The sequence below is a fragment of the Colletotrichum destructivum genome, chromosome 8 (genome assembly GCF_034447905.1).
Source record: "Colletotrichum destructivum chromosome 8, complete sequence".
NCBI lineage: Eukaryota > Fungi > Ascomycota > Sordariomycetes > Glomerellales > Glomerellaceae > Colletotrichum > Colletotrichum destructivum.
The window spans coordinates 757,807-778,312 of record NC_085903.1 but is presented as its reverse complement, the minus strand read 5'-3'; the positions used below and the strand labels follow the sequence as shown (position 1 = coordinate 778,312).

The window sequence follows — 20,506 nt, the reverse complement described above, 5'->3', positions numbered from 1 at the left end:
AAAGGGGGGGGGGGGGGGGGGGGGAGGGGGTTGCGGGCGAAGCGAATCATCATGCTGACTCTGCCTGTCGAAGTCAGATCTTGAGCCGGCAAGTTGCCTGCAGAGCATCCAGTGCCCATCCAGTGCCCAGCAAGAAAAAGCAGGAAAGATGGAGAGTCTTGACGGTTTCACTTTGATGTGTAGACCCGGCTCGACCGTGGCCGAAAACAAGAATCCGCCTCCTCCCCCCCCTTGCTATGTACATGAGTGAGACGGATGTGGAGAAGAAGGGCCATCTGGGCATCTATCCGAGCATCTTGAGCCACACCGACAGAAACAAACAAACATACGACATGACAATTCTCCGAACGATCGAATCGAGGCCGGCTGAAAAAGGACAAAAAGTGAATGACTCTTTCTCCGGTAGCTTAACAACCCTCAAACCGAATCGCCGAGGGGGGGCTTCCCACCATCTCTCGGCCCCCAATATCACCACACCAAAACCCAGGTCTCCCGCCGCGTGGCTTTGCCCTAGGGGAGGGGAGGGGAGGGGAGGGGAGGGGAGGGGAGGTGGAATAGAGAGGGTACATCGTACATCTTGATTTCTGCCCTATCCCCTCTCTCTCTTCTTCTGCCTTGTCGGGTCTCTCTTCCCCCTCCTCCCTCTCTTGGTCTCAGCCGGGGGGGTGTCGGCCGGCGACCGGAACCCCAGTCCCGGCGCGCGATAGCGGCAGGGAACATGGCATCGCCAAACCCCTTCTGCGTAACCCACCGGCATCATACGAGAACTACAGGTATAGGACAGAGAGGGACTACAGGGAAAAAACCATCGTGGGAAAAAGACTTCGCGCCACTCCACATGCGGGCCGGCTGCTTGAGTTGCCGTCCATGGCCGGCCGTCATGCGACGCCGGGCGCGCGCTGGCTTTTCGCTTTAAGAGGTTTTCGAAGTGGGAGATTGGGGATGGCGAGCGAGAGAACCAGTCCCGCGTCTCTTCATCTCCGTCCTTCGCACCCACCTTTACTCACTCACTCGCTCACTCAATCATGCACCAAGTTCACTGTAGTTCGTCCTCAGTTGTCTCTCTTATCTCCCCCCCTTCACGTCACACACTCGCGCAATTCTGCAGACGGTCATGCAAGGCACCAGGAACTGGAAAAAGCAAAACCTGCCACAAATCTACCTGTATGTGAGTTCGTGCTCGCAGAATCTCATTACACCTCCACCCGTTCTCCACAGAGTTCAAACCCTTTCGGATAACAGCGTTTCGATATCCTTATCCTACATGGACAGAGGAAGAGGGGGGGGGGAGAGTGTGTGTATGTTCTGTCCGAGATTCGATGAACCCTAGGCGACAGGTCACAAACGAGCACGAGGGAAGACCCTCTTACGAACACTTGGGGGAACTGGGGACTGGGCCTTCGGGGGGCAACGCTCATCTGCTGCGTTGCATTCGGACCTCCAATAAATCCCGTCGGCCCCAGGAGTGTTGCGGATATTGACCCCTTCACGGACACATCTGAACACATTTGGACACGGAGAGAACTCACAGAGAGTGCGAGAGTGCGGCCGAACTGGTTCATTTGGGCCGAAGACGGGGCAGTGTGCCGAAGGATTCGGCCGGTTGCCAATGTAGCCCATGCAAGTGAGCGAGTTGAGACATTCGCACATTATAGGGACCACTGATGCTTGTCTCACTCGACCCCCCTTCACCTCCATCCCGAGGTCCATCTCGGCAACAAGGCCGGAATTCTTTTCGACTCGGGCATCAAGCTGCATCTCCGTCCCAACTCGGATCGTACCATGGATCGAACACACGCCTGGTAACCGTGTGGCCCATGGGCCGTGGACCACCAATGGCGTATCGTGCCGGGTCGAGACCCTCATCTGGTTCCACACACAACATGCCGGATGTGTCCCCAGGATAGGGATAGCACCGGCCAACTGCAACGCCACCCTTGCCCGGGCTAACGTCCCAAGGGGTAAAAGTCCAGGGACGGGACTAGGAGATTCGTTCAGCTTTCAAGGAGCCATGAGAGTCCAAGGATGGGAGGGGGGAGTTTCCAGAAGGTCCAGGTCCTTCGATGTGGTTTTCAGTGCAGCCACACAAAACCCTGGCTTTTCTTCGGATGTTTCTTGCTGTGTGTGTGTGTGTGTGAGTGTGTGTGCGTCTGTGTTTGTGTGTGTCTGTGTGTCTGTTTTCCTCCCATCTCCCTCTTCCTTCTTTTCTTCTTCTTCTGCTTCCTCGTCTTCCCAGTATTCGTCACACTCGTTCCCCTTTGAGTGTGTGTGCGCGCGCATGTGTGTGTGTGTCAAGTCTGCAACCCTCCCGCTGCAGATGAGAATCGGCTTCGCCCCAGCTGTGCATTGCCGTGCCAGCCCTCCTCTTCGGCCAGCCTCCGGGAACGAGATCCTTTCCGCCGCCACTGGTCTTTTTCAGGTGGTTTTTTTACTTACTTACACATCTTTTTACAACTAGTGTGTACTTTTATTCGCTACTACCATTAGTCCACCAAACAGGACAATGGGACGGCTTACACAGTGAAGGGAGCACCACGGTAATATCACGGCACGGGTACGTCTTAATGACACTGGTGGGATGCAGACCCCTGACTCTACTCTCGACCTTTACTTGTACGTTGGAGGAGATTTTTATCACAAGTGCCTGTCATTGATCCTTGCCCTCCCCGATCCTCCCCCCTCCCTCTTCTCCTCCTCCCCCCCGACCCTTGCTCGCCCGTGTCTGGGCCGCCGTCGCGCCATCCCTTTCCTCTTTTTCCTCCAGGGGTTTCCTTTCTTTACCCAATGAAGATATGCGCGTGTACACCAAGTAAGCACATGTGGGTTTTCCCTTTTCTCTCTCTCTCACACAGATGACGGGCATCATGCGTCTCTGTACGGACATCTGGTCCCCCTACCCGACATGGGCGGAACTCTAGACCATTCGGCGCCTTGAAAGCTGAGGTGGACGAGATGGAGCCTCGGTCCGCTGTCATGCCACGTTGACGGGGCCAGGTTTGGTATGTCGCGTGTATCACAGCAGGCGACTTCATCGTCCTGCCACATTTGGCTGTGTGTGCGTGTGTGTGCGTGTGATGTGTCATGGGTTGTAATGCAGCGAATCCATGACGCCCGGAGCCGGGGACCAGGGAGGACGGCGGCGAACCACTCCGTCGACGGCCGCCACTCCTACAGTATCTGTACTATCCGTGCCTACTTACGCCTCCCAGCGAGGCGAGACAGAAGCCTACGTACGACATGGTGTGTGTGTGTGTGTGTGCATGGGACGGACTAACCAACACAAGGAAGGCTTTTCGACACCCGACCGCCACCAAGAGCCACCACCACCACAAACAATGTGAAGGATAACGGCCACCACCGCCGCCGTGCCGTACCCGGGAGACACTTGTTGGTTTCTTGTGGCGTCGAAGCTAAGTGGATCGATGCAGGTTCGCCCTCCTCTATCGAGCTTCATCTCCGTGTTTGGCATGTCGCTAGATACAGTAGAACCGACCACTCGCTCGTCCCAAGTCGTGTATATGCCTCTCTCTCATACTTCTCTCTCTCTCTCTCTCATTCCCTCATTGACACCCCCCCTTCCACCCTCCCTCTTTTCTCTTTCTCTCTCTCTCTCTCTATTTGTTTGTCTCTGTTTCTCTTATTGAACTAAAGTTAGCTAAAGATGGATGGCAAAAAGTCCGTTTCACGACAACCTTAATCCCCTTTCCGTCCCTCCCACACCCCCCCCCCCGTTCTTGTCGCCCTACTCCGTGAGGGAGAGAAAGAAAGAAAGAAAGAAAGAAAAAAGAGAAAAACCTTGAAAACGCCTCCATCACGACGACGACGAACGTTTCTCCGAGCACGACGCCTACGCCATGGTCGACGAAGTAGATATCTAGCGCGAAACGACCACCACGACCACGACCACCCACCCCCCCCTTCTTCCCATCATCCCCCCTCGAGACGATTTTGAAAGAGAAGAAAGACAAGGGAGGCTTACTCCCATTCTCTTCCTCCCTACGTCGTCCCCCGCCGCCATGAGGTTCTTCGCCCTGTTCCTGTCTCTGGCCGCCGTGCTGTCGTGCGCCGCGGCCCAAGGCGATGCCACGGCCGCCGTGGCTGCGCTGCCGGCCTGCGCGGTATGTTGTTGATTATTACACACCACCCCAACTCACACAGAAGTAAACGACTCGAGAAGCTCATCATAAGGCGCATGTTGCGCGCGTGTGTTTATAGCAATCATGTCTCTTCACGGCCGTCCTCAGCTCCCCCTGCGCGCCGACCAACCAGACGTGTATCTGCACCAACGCTCCTTTGCAGGCCGAAGTCGAAGCTTGTGTCATGCAGAACTGCACCCTCAGGAACGCCCTCAGTGAGTGTTTTCCCCCCCTCTCTCTCTATCTCTCTCTGGAGGAACCAGGTCGCTAGTTTTAAACATGGCTTGATGGGGAAACATTGACTGACCCCCTATGCGCAGCAACCAAGAACGTCACGCTGACGACGTGCGGCGCGACGCCAAGGGACCGCACGACCATGTACAACACCATCTCCATCACCATGGGCACCCTCTCGGGCGTCTTCGTCATCATCCGCCTCGTCCACAAGGTCCTCGCGACCCTCGGCGACCTCGGCATGGACGACTGGTTCATCCTCATCACCCTCGGCGCCGGCATCCCCGGCACCGTCATCAACACCCACGGCTTCGCCGCCAACGGCCTCGGCAAGGACATCTGGACCGTCGCCTTTGACAAGATCACCAGCTTCGGCTACTGGTTCTTCGTCATGGAGCCCATGTACTTCGGCCAGGTCACCCTGCTCAAGATGTCGCTGCTCTTCTTCTACCTGCGCATCTTCTCCCACAACCGCACCATGAAGAGGCTCATCTGGGGCACCATCGCCTTCAACGCCGTCTTCGGCACCACCTTCATCTTCGTCGCCGTCTTCCAGTGCACCCCGATCAGCTTCTACTGGACCAAGTGGGATCTCGGGCACCAGGGGACCTGCCTCGACATCAACGCCATCGCCTGGGCCAACGCCGGCATCAGCATTGTCCTGGACTTTTGGATGCTCGGCCTCCCGCTGTCCCAGATCAAGAGCCTGAACCTCCACTGGAAAAAGAAGATTGGCGTTGCCATGATGTTCTTCGTCGGAACCTTGTAAGTCCCACCACGTTCATATCCATTGTCCCTCCTCTCTAGTGCCAGCAACCCCTCCCCCCCCCCTTCATCACTTGGCTAACCTCAAATTCAGCGTCACCGTCGTCAGCATCCTCCGCCTGCAGTCCCTCGTCCAGTTCGCAAAGTCCCAGAACCCGACCTGGGACCAGTTCGACGTGGCCCTCTGGTCCACCGTCGAGATCAACGTCGGCATCATCTGCGCCTGCATGCCCTCGATCCGCGTCATCCTCGTCGGCTTCTTCCCCAAGCTCCTCGGCACCACCCGCCACGGCACCTCCAACGCCGCCCGCTACTACATCCAGTCGAGCGGCAACGGCCGCAGCCGGAACCGCACCCTCGGCAACGAGGCCAAGATCCGGACCGTCGACCGCGACTCGGCCTCCTCGAGCGCCGGCGAAGGCGGGCCGACCGGCATCATCTACACCAAGGAATACACCGTCGACTTCCACGATGAGGCCAGCCTGGTACACATGCGGGAGCTGGAGCCTGGGAGCTCAAAGACTGGGCGGAGCGGCTCTCCGTTCTGAAGGTGTCTTTCCTTTTTGTTTGGGTATGGGGCGGAGGAGTACTTGGAGCCTACGAGATGTATGACATATTTATTTTTTTGGTATACTACCACAGCGTGCGGTGGACTACGGTTTTCCCCGATGGTAAATGGAACTAATCAAACCACATAAGAATTATGCTTCTTAGCCCGAACAACATTTGGTTTAAAAACTAGATGAGGTCGTTTGTTTGTCGTTGTTGAGCTCGAGGCCGCAACCCATACTGGCCACATTGGGTTGTACTTGATCGTGTGATCATCAACTGATGGTACCAATGTGGTACCACATAATGCCTCATCGGACATGGCCGGTATACATACATCCCTCTTTTGGGTTCTGCCGTCTTTACCAATTCTGCTCCATGGGACACTGTACAAAAATCATGTTTGTACGCATGCTGCCGGAATCAGTCTCTTATGCGGAGTTGGCTCGGCGTGGACTTTGTTATCTTGGCACGGCCACGCCATCTCTGTGGTGATTGGGTATTGGGGGGGAATGTTTGTTAGGCAAGCCGTTATACACACAATACAATGTCTGGTTGCCCTGTGAGAAGGCCTGGCCTGGAAAGGGGTTAGAGGTGGGTGCATGGACTCTTACTCTTGCCTTTTTTCTCCCTCGATCCAAGATCCATCTGACAGTAAAGCAGAGGGTCTCTCCTAGTTTAATCGCAAGGACCAATGTTGAGAACCACCCGAGACTTTGGCTTTGGGAGGTAGTGTCACAAGCCTGGCATACGTCACTGGATCCCAAGAGGTTTAAGGCCCAGTCCCACATAGAGCCTCGCTCTGGGGCCTTTTGAAGGCTATATAAAGGCCTTTTTCTTGCCGGTCCAGAGAGAAACGGCCGGAGATGGATTTGGTGACCAGTTGAGACCCATCCTCCATGTGACCTCTTCACCCTGTGTTGCGGCCTCTGACAGGTAGACAACTTAATGAAGTGACGGTATTGCTACTAACCATTATTGAGCAAAGACAGAATCTCTACTCTGTGGCAATGAAGACCATCGCAGGTGGGTGTAGATGGATGTGGTCTTAGTGACGATGCCACGTTCATCTTCAAGTCACCTCCAAAACTTTGGACAATTCGTCACACATATGTAACTATGTCTGTGTTTTCGTTTCCCCCTCCGCCATTTACTCACGGTTCACATGCGGCAGATCATCCCAAGGGACAATGCACCAATAGCAGCCATACCTGCCAGCCATTTATTTAAATACCGACGACATGACCTCCGCCTTTGACAGATTCTTCGGCTCGCATATCCCACCCGGAATATCAGGTTACAGCAATAGATCGACAATGCGGCCGGCAACTCCTGCGGCGACGACAGACTCGCGTCTCCAAGGCCATTGCCCTCCCCTAGGATCGCGAAATGGCATGGGCTCGAGTTTCGAAACGGAGCCGGAGAATACGATGATGATGATTATGATGGCGTCGACGCCCCATGTGTCAACGGCGTGAGTGATGGCCTGCTCGGGGTCGAGGTGAGTTCTCCCTCCGACAGTGAGTCGTACATGCCCGGAAGGGACGCTTCCCACTGTTTGTCATGGACGAAGCCATTTTCCTCGCCATGTGACCGGATGCTGGATTGCTCTCCCAGACACGTCCGACACAGACCGACCCGGACATTGATATTGGCCTTCCGCAGCAAGCGGAAGAGTCTTTGTCCGCGGTCGGTGTCGCCGCAACAGGCTGTGCCGGCTCGCATAACAAAGTCAACGAACTCTGCATCATCGTCTGACTGGGAGTGTTGCGGATCGAGAGCAGTGTCCAAAGTGGACAGATCTTTGGTACATGGGCTTCTATCATGGGCAGCAGCAGTAGTCGACAAGCCCGGCACTCGGTTCGTTCCTCGTTCACGTCGGCAATCAACATCATACAGTCCCCCCACGCCGTTTGGCTTTATTCCCTCTGATGAAGCGTGCGCTTGGCGACCCGCCAGCACAGGCGGATAACTGACTCCCAACTCCTTCACATGACTCGATTTATCTATTCCGGGACGAACCGTACCGCCAGGAGGGAGATTGATCTGCACCCATGAGAGTGTGTAATTCGTCCCTCTCAAAATACCGTACCCCTTTAGAGTGAGAGAACCAACAGTAAAATTGGTACATAACCCCAGGCCTAGAAAGCGAAACCGAGAGATGAGACTCATTTTAGACTTTCTTCACTTACACTCATGACGAGATGGACATCTGTTTTGTTCAGCCAAGATGTAAGCTGGCCTTGAAGCTGAATCCAGACGTATATAAAGAACCATTGATTCCCAGCTGGAAATGCTTGCCAGCCATTCGTTCATTCACCTCAAACAACACTGTATCGCACAGATCACACAATCACACAACCATACCATTACTCAATCATACCGTCACACAACCACACAACCACACGGCACCATCTCGAATTCCCAATCATGAAGCTCCTCAACGCGATCCTCGCCTTTGCCTCATTCGCAGCAGCTGCACATGCCGCCTCTGTTGATGCGGCTGCCCCGATCGAGGCGAGACAGGCTGCCAGCCCATGCTACTCTAACCAGAAGTTGACCTGGAACACGGGCCAGATCCCAGGCAGTGGAGGATGGGCTGTATGTTTTCCTCTTCTCTCCCTTGCAATTGCCGCGATGAATCCTAATCTTACTGTAATTTCAGTGTGCCACAAACAACAATGGCGGCTGCAGGGCATACTACTACAAGGAGGAGCTACCTTACTACAGCGTAAGCACAAAACATGCCCCCCCCCCCCTTTACATTGATATCCAACATTGACTAATTATGATCGAACTTCAGTGTGCTTAAATTGACCGCTCCTCGTGTTGCGACGCGAGCATTTTGTTTAGAATAGACTTTCCTGGTTGTACCTTAAGCATGTCCGGGTCTTGTACATCGTTTTTAGACTCCCTCCAAGATGCCTCGCATCCACACTTCAATACCTAAATGATACCCAAGGTTGTTGCAGGGGCTTGTGGGTTCTTTAGCTTCTGGTTTTTTTGCTACGATTTCAAAAGCCTGCGTTTGGGCTGGAGTCCGTTTACGCGGAATGCGAGGCAGGTTTGAGTCAAGTCCACGGGTGAAGTGGTGCACCTCAGCTAGGAAGACACCAAAATGTAGGGCAGCGTTGTCGATCAAAAGTTTGGGAGCCGAACAAAGTCGTGTTGCAAGCCCCCCTCCCCCCGAATAACGGAAATTCATGATGTCGGCCAGCTTCTGCATGGCCGTCGCCTCTTGGTAGGTTGTCTGGCTCTTCACACACGAGACGAGACCATCAACGTTGATATCAAAATACAAGAAGATTCTGTGGTCCGTCACCCCTTGTAGAGGGGGCCACTTAGGAAGAAGTTCCTAAGATCATAAGTTAGCCACAGACTGCACTTGTTGCACTGGAGCATCATATCCCTGACCGACGTCCCCTCTTAAGTGGTTACATGTGCATTAGCGAGGGGAGGGGAGGGGGGGGCGGGCGGCTCGGCGTTTAGCGGGACCGAGTTGAGTGATAGAAACGGCGGCCGATGAACGGAGCCGGGCTCGGCTGTTACTTTGAACCTCCCCCCCACCTTGCTTGTGGCTGATTCTTTGCGTTGACAACGTACAAGGGAGCTGAAGTTCATCCCCGCACCGTAGTTTCTAACCAGGAAATCAGTTTGAAGTTTCTTGGCTCTCACGACCATTTCACTAGAGTTGTTCTTTGTTGTGTGTGCGTTGGGATCACGGTTGAAGCTGGACGGACTTATTGATCGCCCGAGCTGCTTTCTGCAATTCCTCTCATACATAAACCCCGCACCGAGTTTTACCAAACAAACCAACAACGCTTTGGTTTGAACAGAGACAAGATGAGTGCAACAGACGGCACGCTGGTCGTGGGAGTCGACGTGGGAGGTGAGGCAGGCGAACCAACTTTGTTTTTTCCTTTTTGGTGTTGCGCTTAGACGACGACTTACAACATCCTCAACCGTCCACCGCCAACAAAAGTAAACAGTAACTAACGAGACTCGAAAGGAACCAACACCGACAGCGTCCTGCTGGACGTCTCCAAGTCCAGCACGGATGCCGTCCTCGCGTCTCACAAGGCGTCGACCACGTCCAACGTGACGCTCTCGGTGCAGGCCACCCTGAAGGCCCTGCTCGACAAGTCGACCGTGGACCCGGGCGACATCACGGCGCTCGCCATCGGGACAACGCACTTCCTCAACGCCATCATCGAGAGGGACACGTCGCGCGTCGAGAAGATCGCCGTCCTGCGCCTCGCCTCGCACAACTTCTCCACGGGGACGCCGCCCTTCGCCGACTGGCCCTCGGCCCTGAAGCGCATCATCAACGGACACTCGGCCATCATCCCCGGCGGCTGCAACATCGACGGCACCCTCATCGGCCCCATCGACGAGGACGCCGTCAGGGAGCAGGCGAGGCAGATCAAGGCCAAGGGCCTCCGGAACGTCGCCGTCGTCGGCATCGGTTGCAGCACCGACAAGGATTACCACCAGGAGGACGAGGTCGAAAGGGTCCTGCGCGCCGAGCTGGGCGAGGGCGTCAACGTCGTCCTCTCGCGCCACATCGCCGGCCCCGGTCTCCTCGCCCGCGAGAACGCCACCATCCTCAACGCCTCGATCCTCAACTTCGCCCAGCGCACCATCCGGGCCTTCATCGGCGCCATGCGCCGCATCGGCCTCCGCTGCCCCTTGTATCTCACCTCCAACGCCGGCCACCTGCTGCCCTTCTCCGAGGCCATGCAGGCGCCCATCCGCATCTTCTCCTCCGGCGCGACCAACTCCATCCGGGGCGCCGCCTTCCTCGCGCGGGACTCCATCGACAGGTCCGGCAGCATCGTCGTCGACATCGGCGGCACCACCTCCGACGTGGGCTACCTTCTGAGCAACGGCTACCCCCGGCTGTCCAAGAGCTACACGGCCCTGGCCGGCGTCAAGGTCAACCTGGAGATGCCCTCGGTCGAGAGCATCGGCCTCGGAGGCGGCTCGATACTGCACACGGGCGGCGGCGGCGGCGGCGGCGACGACAACGGCTCCGTGACTGTCGGACCGGACAGCGTTGGCCACGACCTCGTCACCAAGGCCCTCTGTTTCGGAGGCGACGTGACGACGGCGACCGACGTAGCCGTGGCCTCTTCCGGCGCCAGCATCGGCAACACCGCCGTGTCCCTGCCGGCCGAGGTCATCGACAAGGGCAAGGCGCGGATCCGGAAGATGCTGGAGGCCGTCATAGACCGCGCCAAGCTGTCGCCCGAGCCGTGCACCGTCATCCTCGTCGGCGGCGGTTCCATCCTCTGCCCGACGGAGCTCACGGGTGTCAGCAAGGTCGTCGTGCCGGAGCACGCCGGCGTCGCCAACGCCATCGGTGCGGCCATCGCCAAGATCTACGGCTCGGCCGAGACTATCGTCCACGGCTCCGACATCCAGCGCGGCATCGCCGAGGTCAAGGCCGAGGCGATCCGGAACGCGGTGGCCAAGGGCGGAGACGAGCGCTCCTCCCCCGTGACGGTCCTGCACGAGGAGGTCGCCGGCGTCCCTTACGTCGAGAACCAGACGTCCATCAAGATCGAGGTCGCCCTGCCCGCCGACCACAAGCGGGTCTACTCCGAGATGGTGAAGACGGCCGCGCCGGACGAGCTCGTCGACGAGGAGATGTATGAGGAGACCAAGACGCACGAGTCGGCGGATTCAGGGGGTTACCAGAAGGAGGAGGACGACGACAAGGTGGTCGACCTCAGGAGCTACAGACCCAAGGTCGAGGCCAACGGCCTGTGGACGCTTTCCGACACGGATCTCAGGTTCCTGTCCATCGGCTGCTACATCCTCGGATGCGGCGGCGGCGGGTCGCCCTACGCGTCGTACTTGCAGCTGAGGCAGCTCCTGGCCGAGGGGGAGTCGATCAAGATTGTGCGCATCGAGGACCTCAAGGACGACGAGATGATGCCGCCCGTCGCCAGCGTCGGCACGCCGGCGGTGAGCATCGAGCGCCCCGGGGGCGACGGCGTGTGGCACGCCATGCAGGAGATGGAGAAGGAGATGAAGACCAGGTTCGAGAAGCTGATCGCCACGGAGATCGGGGGCGCCAACGGCGTTGCCACGCTGATCTGGGGCAGCTCGCGGTACTACGACATCCCGACCGTGGACGGAGATATGATGGGTAAGTCTTTTTGTCTTTGTCGTCTGTGAACTCTTGTGGTGAAAACCCCTGGGAATTTAATCAATTCACCTAACATCTGAACCCTTTCCTCCCCTCCCTCTAGGACGCGCGTACCCCCAGTTCGAGATGGTCTCGCAGTACATCCACGCAAAGTCCATCAACGAGCTGCTCCCCGTGACCCTCTGCAGCGGCACCGGCCACAACGTCGTCATCCCGGCCACCCAGACCGACGAGACGTCTGCCGGCATCGCCATCCGGGACGCCTGCGTCGCCATGGGTTCCGCCGCCGGCGCCTCGGGCCGACCGATCCCGGGAAAGCTCATGCGGGAGGTCGGCATCCCCAACACGTACTCGCTCGCCTGGCGTCTCGGGCGCGTCGTGGCGCTGGCGCAACAGCGGGGGACCGTGGCGAGCGTCACCGGGGACATCATCGAGGCCGCGGGCGGGCCGGGGAGCGCGAGGGTGCTGTTCCAGGGCAAGATCCGCGGGGTCGAGAGCACCCTGACGACGACGGCGCACAGCCTGGGCAAGGTGACGGTCGAGAGGCTGAGCGAGAGCGAGATGGAGACGGAGACGGACAGGGTCGGGGAGGGGCTGCGGGAGGTTGTCGTTCCCTTCATGAACGAAAACCTCGGTGTCTTGGGCAAGCTGGAGGACGGGAGCGAAACGGTAAGCTCTCTTATATTCTCTGCTTTCTTTCTTGCTTCTTCTTTTTCTCTTATGGTCATGGTTACTGGACTGACACCCGTGAAAAGATCCTTGCTACTGTCCCCGACCTCATCTTCCTCCTCGATACCTCCACCGGCGAGGCCATCGGCGTCCAGGAGTACAGGTACGGCCTCAAGGTCGCCGTCATGATCATGGCGGGACACCCGCTCTGGGCGACGGAGCGCGCGCTCGAGATCGCGGGGCCCAAGGTCTTTGGCCTGCCGCACGACTACAAGACGACGCTGAGCTACACGAAGCCCGCGAGCGTCATTGACGAGTTTCGCCAGGGTTAGGGTTAGTTTAGGGTGTGACGGCGGCGACAAATGCGCGAGCTACCAGTACAAGTGGTAGAACCCGTTAGATAGCGTTTGTGGGTTTCATGGCTGGACTTTGAGGATGGGGAAGACTTTTCTTATAATCATACCGTGTTTCGACATGAAAAGTCATCTTGGTGTTGGTGACTGTTCCTGTCAATCGAATGTGTTGAAGGGATCCCATTCCGACTCAGTCAAGATGTCGGTTCTTATGTTCTCCCGACAAGTCTAACATGGACCAACTGTCAGAGGCAAGGCATCTTTAGCTAGAGCTTCTGAATTTAAAACATCATCAGGAGAGGTAGCCTCTGAGACTTGGTCCTCATTTATTCTGTAGTAGAATCGCTCTCATCTACTTCATACTGTCTCGTTGTGAACGCGATTCCAGTCTTCCAAACTCAACGCCTATTCATGTCACCTCATACACACGTGCAAGAAGTAACCATCAACTCCATGAGTGGAACTCAACTCTGCATAGCTGAACAGCAGTTGTACCAAGTTGACTGGCCGTGAAGCATCGTTTGATAGCAAATCGCCCGAGGCACCCTGTGATGGAGTCTTCAACCGCATTCAAGACGCACCCACGCCAAGAAGATGGACCCTCCACAGCGCCCCGATCACGGAGGAACAGGGTCGTTTCTTGACATGACCAGACATCCTCCCCACCTTGTGTCGTTGCATCGCCGAGGGCCCGGCCGAGGGGTCGGATATGAACCCCGCATAACCCCGCCAACTCAGTCCGTATCTAAGCTATCGCAGCTATCAAGAGGGAGGGAATGTCGAGCAACTTGACGCCTAGTAACCCCCCCCTCTCCCAGCTTGCCACATCTGCTCAATGGGAAGCTCGGGGTGACTTACTAACAGATTGGGACTTCGAGACTACCACACAAGCATAGACTGGCCTCCCTTTCCACAACTCCAACAGCCTATCTCGAACTTCCCGCACCATATACATCATGACAGCCAGTCAGCACATCGTCTTCCGGAACGGAAAGTTCTTCCGCTCGAATAAGGCGCCACCAGGCGTAAGGTCGGAAGCCAACTTCGCAGAATCCCTGGTCGTCAAGGACGGCGTGATCACGTATGTCGGAGAGGCCTCGGCCGCGGAGGTGAGGGCGGCCATCGGCGAGGGGGCCCAGGTCCGCGACGTCGGCGGACGCACCGTCCTCCCCGGTCTGGTCGACGGGCACATCCACCTGACGCAGCTCGGCCAAACCCTCCAGAAGCTGAAGCTCGACGACTGCAAGAGCCTCGAGGACATCCGGAGGACCATCCGGGACTACGCCGCCGCCAACCCGGACCTCAAGCGCATCTTCTGCAGCGGCTGGATGCACTTCATGACGCCCGAGGGCGCCCTGGCCGAGCTCATCGACGACCTGGACCCGCGGCCCATCCTCATCACGGCCAAGGACCTGCACTCGACGTGGGCGAACACGGCCGCGCTGAAGGAGCTGGACCTCGACAGCGAGCCTGACCCCCCCGGCGGCGAGATCGTCCGCGACCCGAAGACGGGCAAGCCGAGCGGCCTGCTGTCCGAGGCGGCCAGCATGAAGTTCATCCCGCTCTACATGGCGAGGGTGTCGACGGCCGAGGACCGCATATCGGCCATCAAGACGGCCATCGACGACTACAGCAGCGCCGGCTTCACGGGGCTGATCGACATGGCGATGGAGGAGGAAGGGTGGGCCGCGCTCCAAGAGTACCGGCAGCAGGAGAAGGCGGCGGGCCGGAGGTTCCCCGTGCGCTTCGCCGCCTACTGGATGATCTTGCCGCGGGACAACGACGCCGAGAACATCAAGCAGGTCGAGCGGGCGGCGGAGCTCGCACGGGCGTTCAACCTCGAGACGGACCCGGACTGCCGGCTCGTGGGCATCAAGCTCGTCTGCGACGGCATCATCGACGGGTGCACGGCCAGCCTGAAGGAGCCGTACAGCCACAACGGCGACAACTGCGACCCCGTGTGGTCGCCGGAGCACATGGGCCCCGTCGTCGAGGCGGCGACGCGGCTGGGGCTCCAGGTGGCCCTCCACGCCATCGGCGACCGCACCGTGGCCAACGCCATCGACGTCCTCGAGAAGCACGTCGGCCCGGAGCACCGGCCGCGCATCGAGCACCTCGAGGTCACGACCGAGGCAGACGCGAGGCGGCTCGGACGGCTCGGGATCACGGCGTCGGTGCAGCCGGTGCACTCGGACCCGGCGATCCTCCGGGCGTGGCCGAAGCTCATCGGCGAGCACCGGTGCGGCCGGGCGTTCGCCTACAGCGAGTTCGCGGACGGGGGCGCGCCGGTGGCCATCGGGTCCGACGCCCCGACGGCGCCGCACCGCATCATGAGCAACCTGTACATCGCCACGACGCGGCGGTCGGCGAGGGAGCCCGGGCTGAAGACGGTGGTGAACCCGCAGTTCGCGCTGTCGCTGTGCGACGTCGTGGCCGGCGCGACCGAGGGCGCGGCGAGGAGCTGCTTCCTCGAGGACCGCGTGGGTTCGCTCGAGGTCGGGAAGAGGGCCGACCTGGCCGTGTTGGACATCGAGTGGGAGCCGGCCAAGGCGCTCGAGGCGACGGTTGTCGAGACGTGGTTTGACGGGAAGCTGGTCTATCCTGTCAAGGAGTGAGTGAGTGAGTGAGTTGGATGGATGGAGGAAACAAGGGCCATGTTTCTTTCTGTGAAAGACGAGACGGGATTATGATATTATTTTACGTCTTGTCAACTGATGGAATACAATCCGAACAGGATATCAGAGACAGCGACTCATCGTTAGCAACGGGTTTCTCTGTCAACTGGTTGTGTCAATGTGCTCAAGAAGCCTATCATAGAAGTTTCCCAAATGAGATGCCATGTGTTTCCGGAGACCCCTTGTTGCTCGCTCCATGCTCATTACAGCCCATATACTCCCATCAAGACCACGGCAGCGGTTGTGCCCAGTACCGCAGCCGATGACAAGTGGTACAAGACGCCCGACGCGGCGTTCTTTGGCCGGTTCTCCGGGCTCTTGGCCGCTGCCGGCATGTTCTGGTGGAAGGCTTCGTACGTCCTCTGCATGTCGTGTTGGAGCTGCTTGATGGAGTCTTTACCGCGGTACGAACTCCAAGTGTGGTCGAGCAGACCTGTGTCACTCAACTCATCAGAAAATGTCTCTCGCTCGCTCGTCGCGGACCTTTTCGGTACAAAAAAAAAAGAATAATAAACAACACTGCATTCAAACTCACCCCAAGGCTCGTCCCTGTCCTGCACGCCCTCGCGCGTGTAATAGCTCCCGCCCATGACCCAGACCATCCAGCTCATCTGCTGGTCGACCATGAAGTCCATCAGGCACCGGCGGAACTTGTCCTTGAACATGCCGCTCTCGTCGGCCTGGTCGTGGCCCCATTCCGACATGACCAAGGGCGCGCGGTTCGACCCCGCGTCGGCGATGGTCATGGCGTTGGACCCGAAGGCCGTCAGGATGTCGCGGTAGTTGGCGCAGGCGTCGTCGACGAGGCCCTGGTCGTACTGGTGCTGCTCGAAGACGAACTTGTGACGGAAGGGCAGCTCGGCGAGGGCGAAGCCGAAGTCGGGCTCGCTGCCGAAGCGGCCCTGTACGGGGGCCGAGATGTCAAAGTCGAAGATGCGGCCGCTGAAGAAGATGAGCAGGTCCGGGTTGGCGGCGTGGACGGCGTTGGCGGCCTGGACCATGCGCGTCTTCCACGTCGTCCACGTCGTGTTCTCGAGGCTCGCGGGCGGGGAGCCGGAGAAGGGGTCGCGCAGCTCGTTGCGGAGGCCGATGCTGGAGAAGGACGGCCAGTTGGCGGCTTTGCCCTGGTAGAAAGGGAGGTTGTGAGATGGGGGGTTCAAGAGGAAGAGAAAGGGAGAGAGAGAGACGGGCGGGACGAGAAAGGGTTTGATACTAACGTGTTCAGCCATGAAAGACAAGCTCCGAACCCAGTTGGATGTGTTAAAGTTGGTGTCACCGAACCAACCGTTCCCGTCGTAGGGGTTACAACACCATCCGGCCTTGGACACGTGGTTGTCAAGGTGGAGGTACAGCTTCTGGCGGGCAAGCTCCGCGGCGACGGCGTCCCAGATCTCGAGCCGCCTCGTGCCCTCGCCAAAGGCCGGGTTGTTCTTGATGATCTGCGCCATAACGGCGGTGCCGTTCTCCGGGCCGAGGGCGTTCTGCAGCGTCGTCTTCAGCGAGACGTCGCCGCCCCGCTCGACGATGTCGTCCACCATCTCGCTCGCAAAGGTCAGGCGGACCGAGTTGAAGCCCGTCTCGGCGATCCGGCGCACGATGTGCTCGACGGACTGGTACTGCAGGCCCTCCGGAATCATGGCGCGCTCGTGGCCCGCCCAGTTGACGCCGACCATGGCGACGGTCGCGTTCTTGGAGTCGACGATGTACCGATCGTGGACGGAGAGCGGTAAAGGTTGGAGATCGCGGCGGGAGAGGAGGTCTGCGGCGGAAGTGAAGGAGAGGATCCAGGGCGCCGTCAGCAGCGCCGACAAACCTGAAAGCCGGCGCATGATTATTTTTGGTAGAAGTCTGCTGCTAACAAAGAGGCTTCATGGATCTGACGTGAGTCGAAATTGTAGATCAATGCCCTTGGTACGGATAACTTCACGACGTCAAGGAGACGGGTGAGACAGCTGTAAGTTGATCCTGCACGGCTGGGGAATAAACAGGCAGCGGACAGGGGGCCGGGGTTAATGTAAAGATCTCTCTCCCCCTGATATGCCTTCGCTTGGGCCTCTTGGATGAAGAGTCTTGGACGACGTCAGGCCGGGAAGAGTCGTCCGATGTGCTGGCGTTTCGTCGACTTTGAAGAGCCGTATCAGCCATAATCACAGGGTGCGGAGGGCCGTGCTTGAGAGGTTCTCAGACCGACGTCTGTATTATGTATGTATGGCCGGCCCTCGTTCTGGAGGCCCCCCAAGAATGGCACACTCATCGAGCGAGTAGAGCTAGCTACGTTTGACTTCAACGTGAGGACGGTTGTGGCCTGGCATGGACTAGGTTCGCCAGGAACCTGGAGCAGTGGCAGCGCATTGAAAGGTTAATGAACAAAGTTATGATGTATTGGAGTCGGGTGGGAAGGGAAGTTACACTTGGTGGCGCAGGAATAGCGTTCCAACGTTGGGGATCTGGTGTCTTTTTGAGTCCATAATGGACATTTGGAGATTGTGTCTGAATATGATAAAAGAGAAAAGAGGAGAGAAACCTATTTCTTTTTCATATTTATGTTCATAATTCGAAGAGGATAAATACAGGGGGATGACGCGAGATGAATAACCCGAGAGACACGTTGGACACTGTCTATCTGTCTCATAAATTGGAAAAAAAAAAAGAGAAAAAAGAAACCTCCCCCCAACTGCCGATCACCAGCGTCGTCTCTACTTCATGTTCTGCAGCAGATACCGGATGCCCGCGTACGTTTCCTCGCTCGTCGGCAGGATCTGGGCGGCGGGCAGGACGAAGCCGTAGTTGCCCGTGTCGCGGAGCTCCTGGGTGAAGGTGTAGTCGGCCTTGACGACGTCGTTGACATAGTCGACGCTGCTGCCGGTGGCCTTGTAGATGGTGGAGCAGATGGGGCCGTAGCGGTACGAGGTGCCGTGGACGGCCTTGATGGCGGCGACGGCGCCGCGGGCGAGGCTCTGCAGCTCGGTGTTCTTGGCCGAGACGGCGGAGCACGAGTAGCCGTAGGGGGTCATGAAGAGCTGCGAGTAGGCGTGAAAGTCGATGAAGAGCTTGAGGCCCTGGGCGGCCTTGGTGCGGGCCAGCCAGGCCGAGAGGGCGGCGGTCTCGGGGGCGTCGCCCTGGGTGACGCCCTTGAAGTCCTCGTCGCAGGGGTTCGTCGAGGCGCCGCCGGTGACGGACCACTGGAAGGGCCAGTTGCGGTTGATGTCGTGGCCGATGCAAGTGCTGCCGGGGGTGGTCTGGCGGTTCTTGCGCCACAGACGGTTCGTCGTCTGCGTGTAGATGAAGCCTGGGAGGAGAAAGACCAGAAGTTTAGTGTTTGGTTTGTTGGAGGTGGACTTGATAGACTCAAGACTCAAGGTGGAGAATTCAAGGTGGACAACTCAAGGTGGACAACTCAGGGTAGTGTCTTGTGGTGTATGTCTTATGAACTTGTAACTTACCGTCAGGGTTGACGACGGGAAAGATGTAAAAGTCGTACTTGTCGACGAAGCCCCGGATCTCGGCGTCGGTCGAGTACTTGCTCAGCAGGTTCCAGGCAATGTACTCGTTGGCCATGGTGCTGATCCACTCGCGCGCGTGGACGGTGCTGTGGAAGACGACGGCCGGCCGGACGCCCTTGGAGGCGGTGCCGTGGATGTGGATGCCCGTGATGGTGTTGCCCTGCAGCGACTTGCCCGACGTGACGATGGCCGCGTTGTTGGGGTACGACGCCACCAGGTCGTTGAGGAACTTGAGGTGGTCGGCGTAGGCGTGGTACGAGTTGAACCATGTGGCGTCGGCTGAGCCAACTGTATTAAAACAAAGTGATATATCGGTCAGTTTCCTTCTCCTTGTTCACACAATGGGACATTGGTTCATTCGCGGCTCCCCCACACTATGATATGACAGGTAGTAAGTAGTACGCACCAGCGTAGAGCGAGAAGCTCGACTCGTCGGCGATGGCGGCGCCGAGGTCCTCGTGCATGGTGGTGACGTTCATGCCGGCGATCTCGGCCTCGAAGGCGGCCACCTCGGTCGGCGGCACCACGATGTCGGCCAGCGCGCCGGCCCTCGGCGCGCCCTTCCACGTGCTCAGCTGCAGCTTGTCGACGACGCTGTTGATCCGGTCGACCTCGTCTCCGACCGACACGCGGAACACCTTGGTGCCGTCGTAGCTCACGCGCTTGGCGCTGCCCGCCGCCGCGACGGAGGCCGCCGAGGCGGTGGCGGCGATGGCGGAGAGGATGGCGAGGGACTTCATCGTGGGGGGTATGAGGAGTTCCGACGAGACGAGGGGTATAATATGTACGGACTGGTCTCTAGGGAACGTTGATGAGAGGGTTATGACCGCCGCGCGTGGTTTTCAACGAGAGTACTTGGGGATAATCATCGTCGGAGCTGGGGTGGCCGTGTCTCTGGTCTTATGTGTGTGCGTGAGTTGGTGTGTGTTTACGATCACGAAGAAAACACAAAAAAGAGGAGAGAGAAACAAGAGCATGAGGGGAAACGACACACACTCCAAAGGAAATGGATGACGAGGGTCGGACCGTCGGGGATCGCCTGGGGGCAGAATCCCGAACAACCTTCCCGTTTGGTCCCTGCGGCCCGCGTCCAATGTGCGCTGTTCCCCAGCTATCATCTTCCCCTTCCTCAGAACTCAGTCTCTCTCTCTCTCTTGATGGGATGGCGTATCATCTCGAGCTGACGGGGAACAAGGGAGAGAGACCTGCCTCATCGAACCAAGAGGCGAATGCGGTCGACTGCACAAAAGTCTCGCCCCAATCCACAAGCTATGCGACCCCCAGGTCTCCTCTAGAGGAAGGTGATGAATAAATGGAAAGAGATGATAAAAAAAATGAAAATAAAAAATAAAAAAATGGCGCACTATTTCTGAGTTTGGGCCGCCCGCGGGAACTCGCTCGATCAATGAGCCCCCCCTTGGACAAGGAAGGTTGGAAAGACTTGATAGTCCGACTGCCTTCGGCCAGG

The 20,506-nt window shown here is 58.0% G+C and overlaps 6 protein-coding genes across 6 annotated transcripts; 4 read left to right on the top strand and 2 right to left on the bottom strand.

The window, feature by feature from the left end:
- Window positions 1-3,270: 3,270 nt before the first annotated feature.
- On the top strand, window positions 3,271-5,902 carry CDEST_12095 (Putative extracellular membrane protein, CFEM). The gene is made up of 4 exons (XM_062928251.1): window positions 3,271-4,118; window positions 4,216-4,351; window positions 4,457-5,135; window positions 5,230-5,902. The coding sequence occupies exons 1-4, from the start codon at window positions 4,017-4,019 to the stop codon at window positions 5,681-5,683; spliced, it is 1,371 nt and encodes a 456-aa protein (XP_062784302.1). The 5' UTR covers window positions 3,271-4,016; the 3' UTR covers window positions 5,684-5,902.
- A 2,212-nt stretch (window positions 5,903-8,114) lies between these two features.
- CDEST_12094 (uncharacterized protein) lies at window positions 8,115-8,496 on the top strand (the record flags this gene model as incomplete). The annotated part of the gene is made up of 3 exons (XM_062928250.1): window positions 8,115-8,285; window positions 8,350-8,415; window positions 8,488-8,496. 3 exons carry the CDS (start codon window positions 8,115-8,117, stop codon window positions 8,494-8,496), a joined length of 246 nt encoding a protein of 81 aa, XP_062784301.1.
- A 754-nt stretch (window positions 8,497-9,250) lies between these two features.
- CDEST_12093 (Putative hydantoinase A/oxoprolinase, hydantoinase/oxoprolinase, ATPase, nucleotide binding protein) lies at window positions 9,251-13,208 on the top strand. Its single transcript, XM_062928249.1, has 4 exons — window positions 9,251-9,573; window positions 9,694-11,838; window positions 11,942-12,507; window positions 12,594-13,208. Exons 1-4 carry the CDS (start codon window positions 9,528-9,530, stop codon window positions 12,837-12,839), a joined length of 3,003 nt encoding a protein of 1,000 aa, XP_062784300.1. The 5' UTR covers window positions 9,251-9,527; the 3' UTR covers window positions 12,840-13,208.
- Window positions 13,209-13,637: 429 nt separating this feature from the next.
- Window positions 13,638-15,477, top strand: CDEST_12092 (Putative metal-dependent hydrolase, composite domain superfamily, amidohydrolase 3). Its single transcript, XM_062928248.1, has one exon. It carries the CDS (start codon window positions 13,817-13,819, stop codon window positions 15,473-15,475), a length of 1,659 nt encoding a protein of 552 aa, XP_062784299.1. The 5' UTR covers window positions 13,638-13,816; the 3' UTR covers window positions 15,476-15,477.
- A 1-nt stretch (window position 15,478) lies between these two features.
- Window positions 15,479-17,364, bottom strand: CDEST_12091 (Putative glycoside hydrolase, family 5, glycoside hydrolase superfamily; the record flags this gene model as incomplete). Its single annotated transcript, XM_062928247.1, has 2 exons — window positions 15,479-16,659; window positions 16,753-17,364. 2 exons carry the CDS (start codon window positions 17,362-17,364, stop codon window positions 15,739-15,741), a joined length of 1,533 nt encoding a protein of 510 aa, XP_062784298.1. The 3' UTR covers window positions 15,479-15,738.
- Window positions 17,365-18,176: 812 nt separating this feature from the next.
- CDEST_12090 (Putative peptidase M14, carboxypeptidase A, carboxypeptidase, activation peptide) lies at window positions 18,177-20,091 on the bottom strand. The gene is made up of 3 exons (XM_062928246.1): window positions 19,445-20,091; window positions 18,979-19,326; window positions 18,177-18,824 (listed from the first exon to the last, which is right to left on the bottom strand). Exons 1-3 carry the CDS (start codon window positions 19,776-19,778, stop codon window positions 18,232-18,234), a joined length of 1,275 nt encoding a protein of 424 aa, XP_062784297.1. The 5' UTR covers window positions 19,779-20,091; the 3' UTR covers window positions 18,177-18,231.
- Window positions 20,092-20,506: the final 415 nt, after the last annotated feature.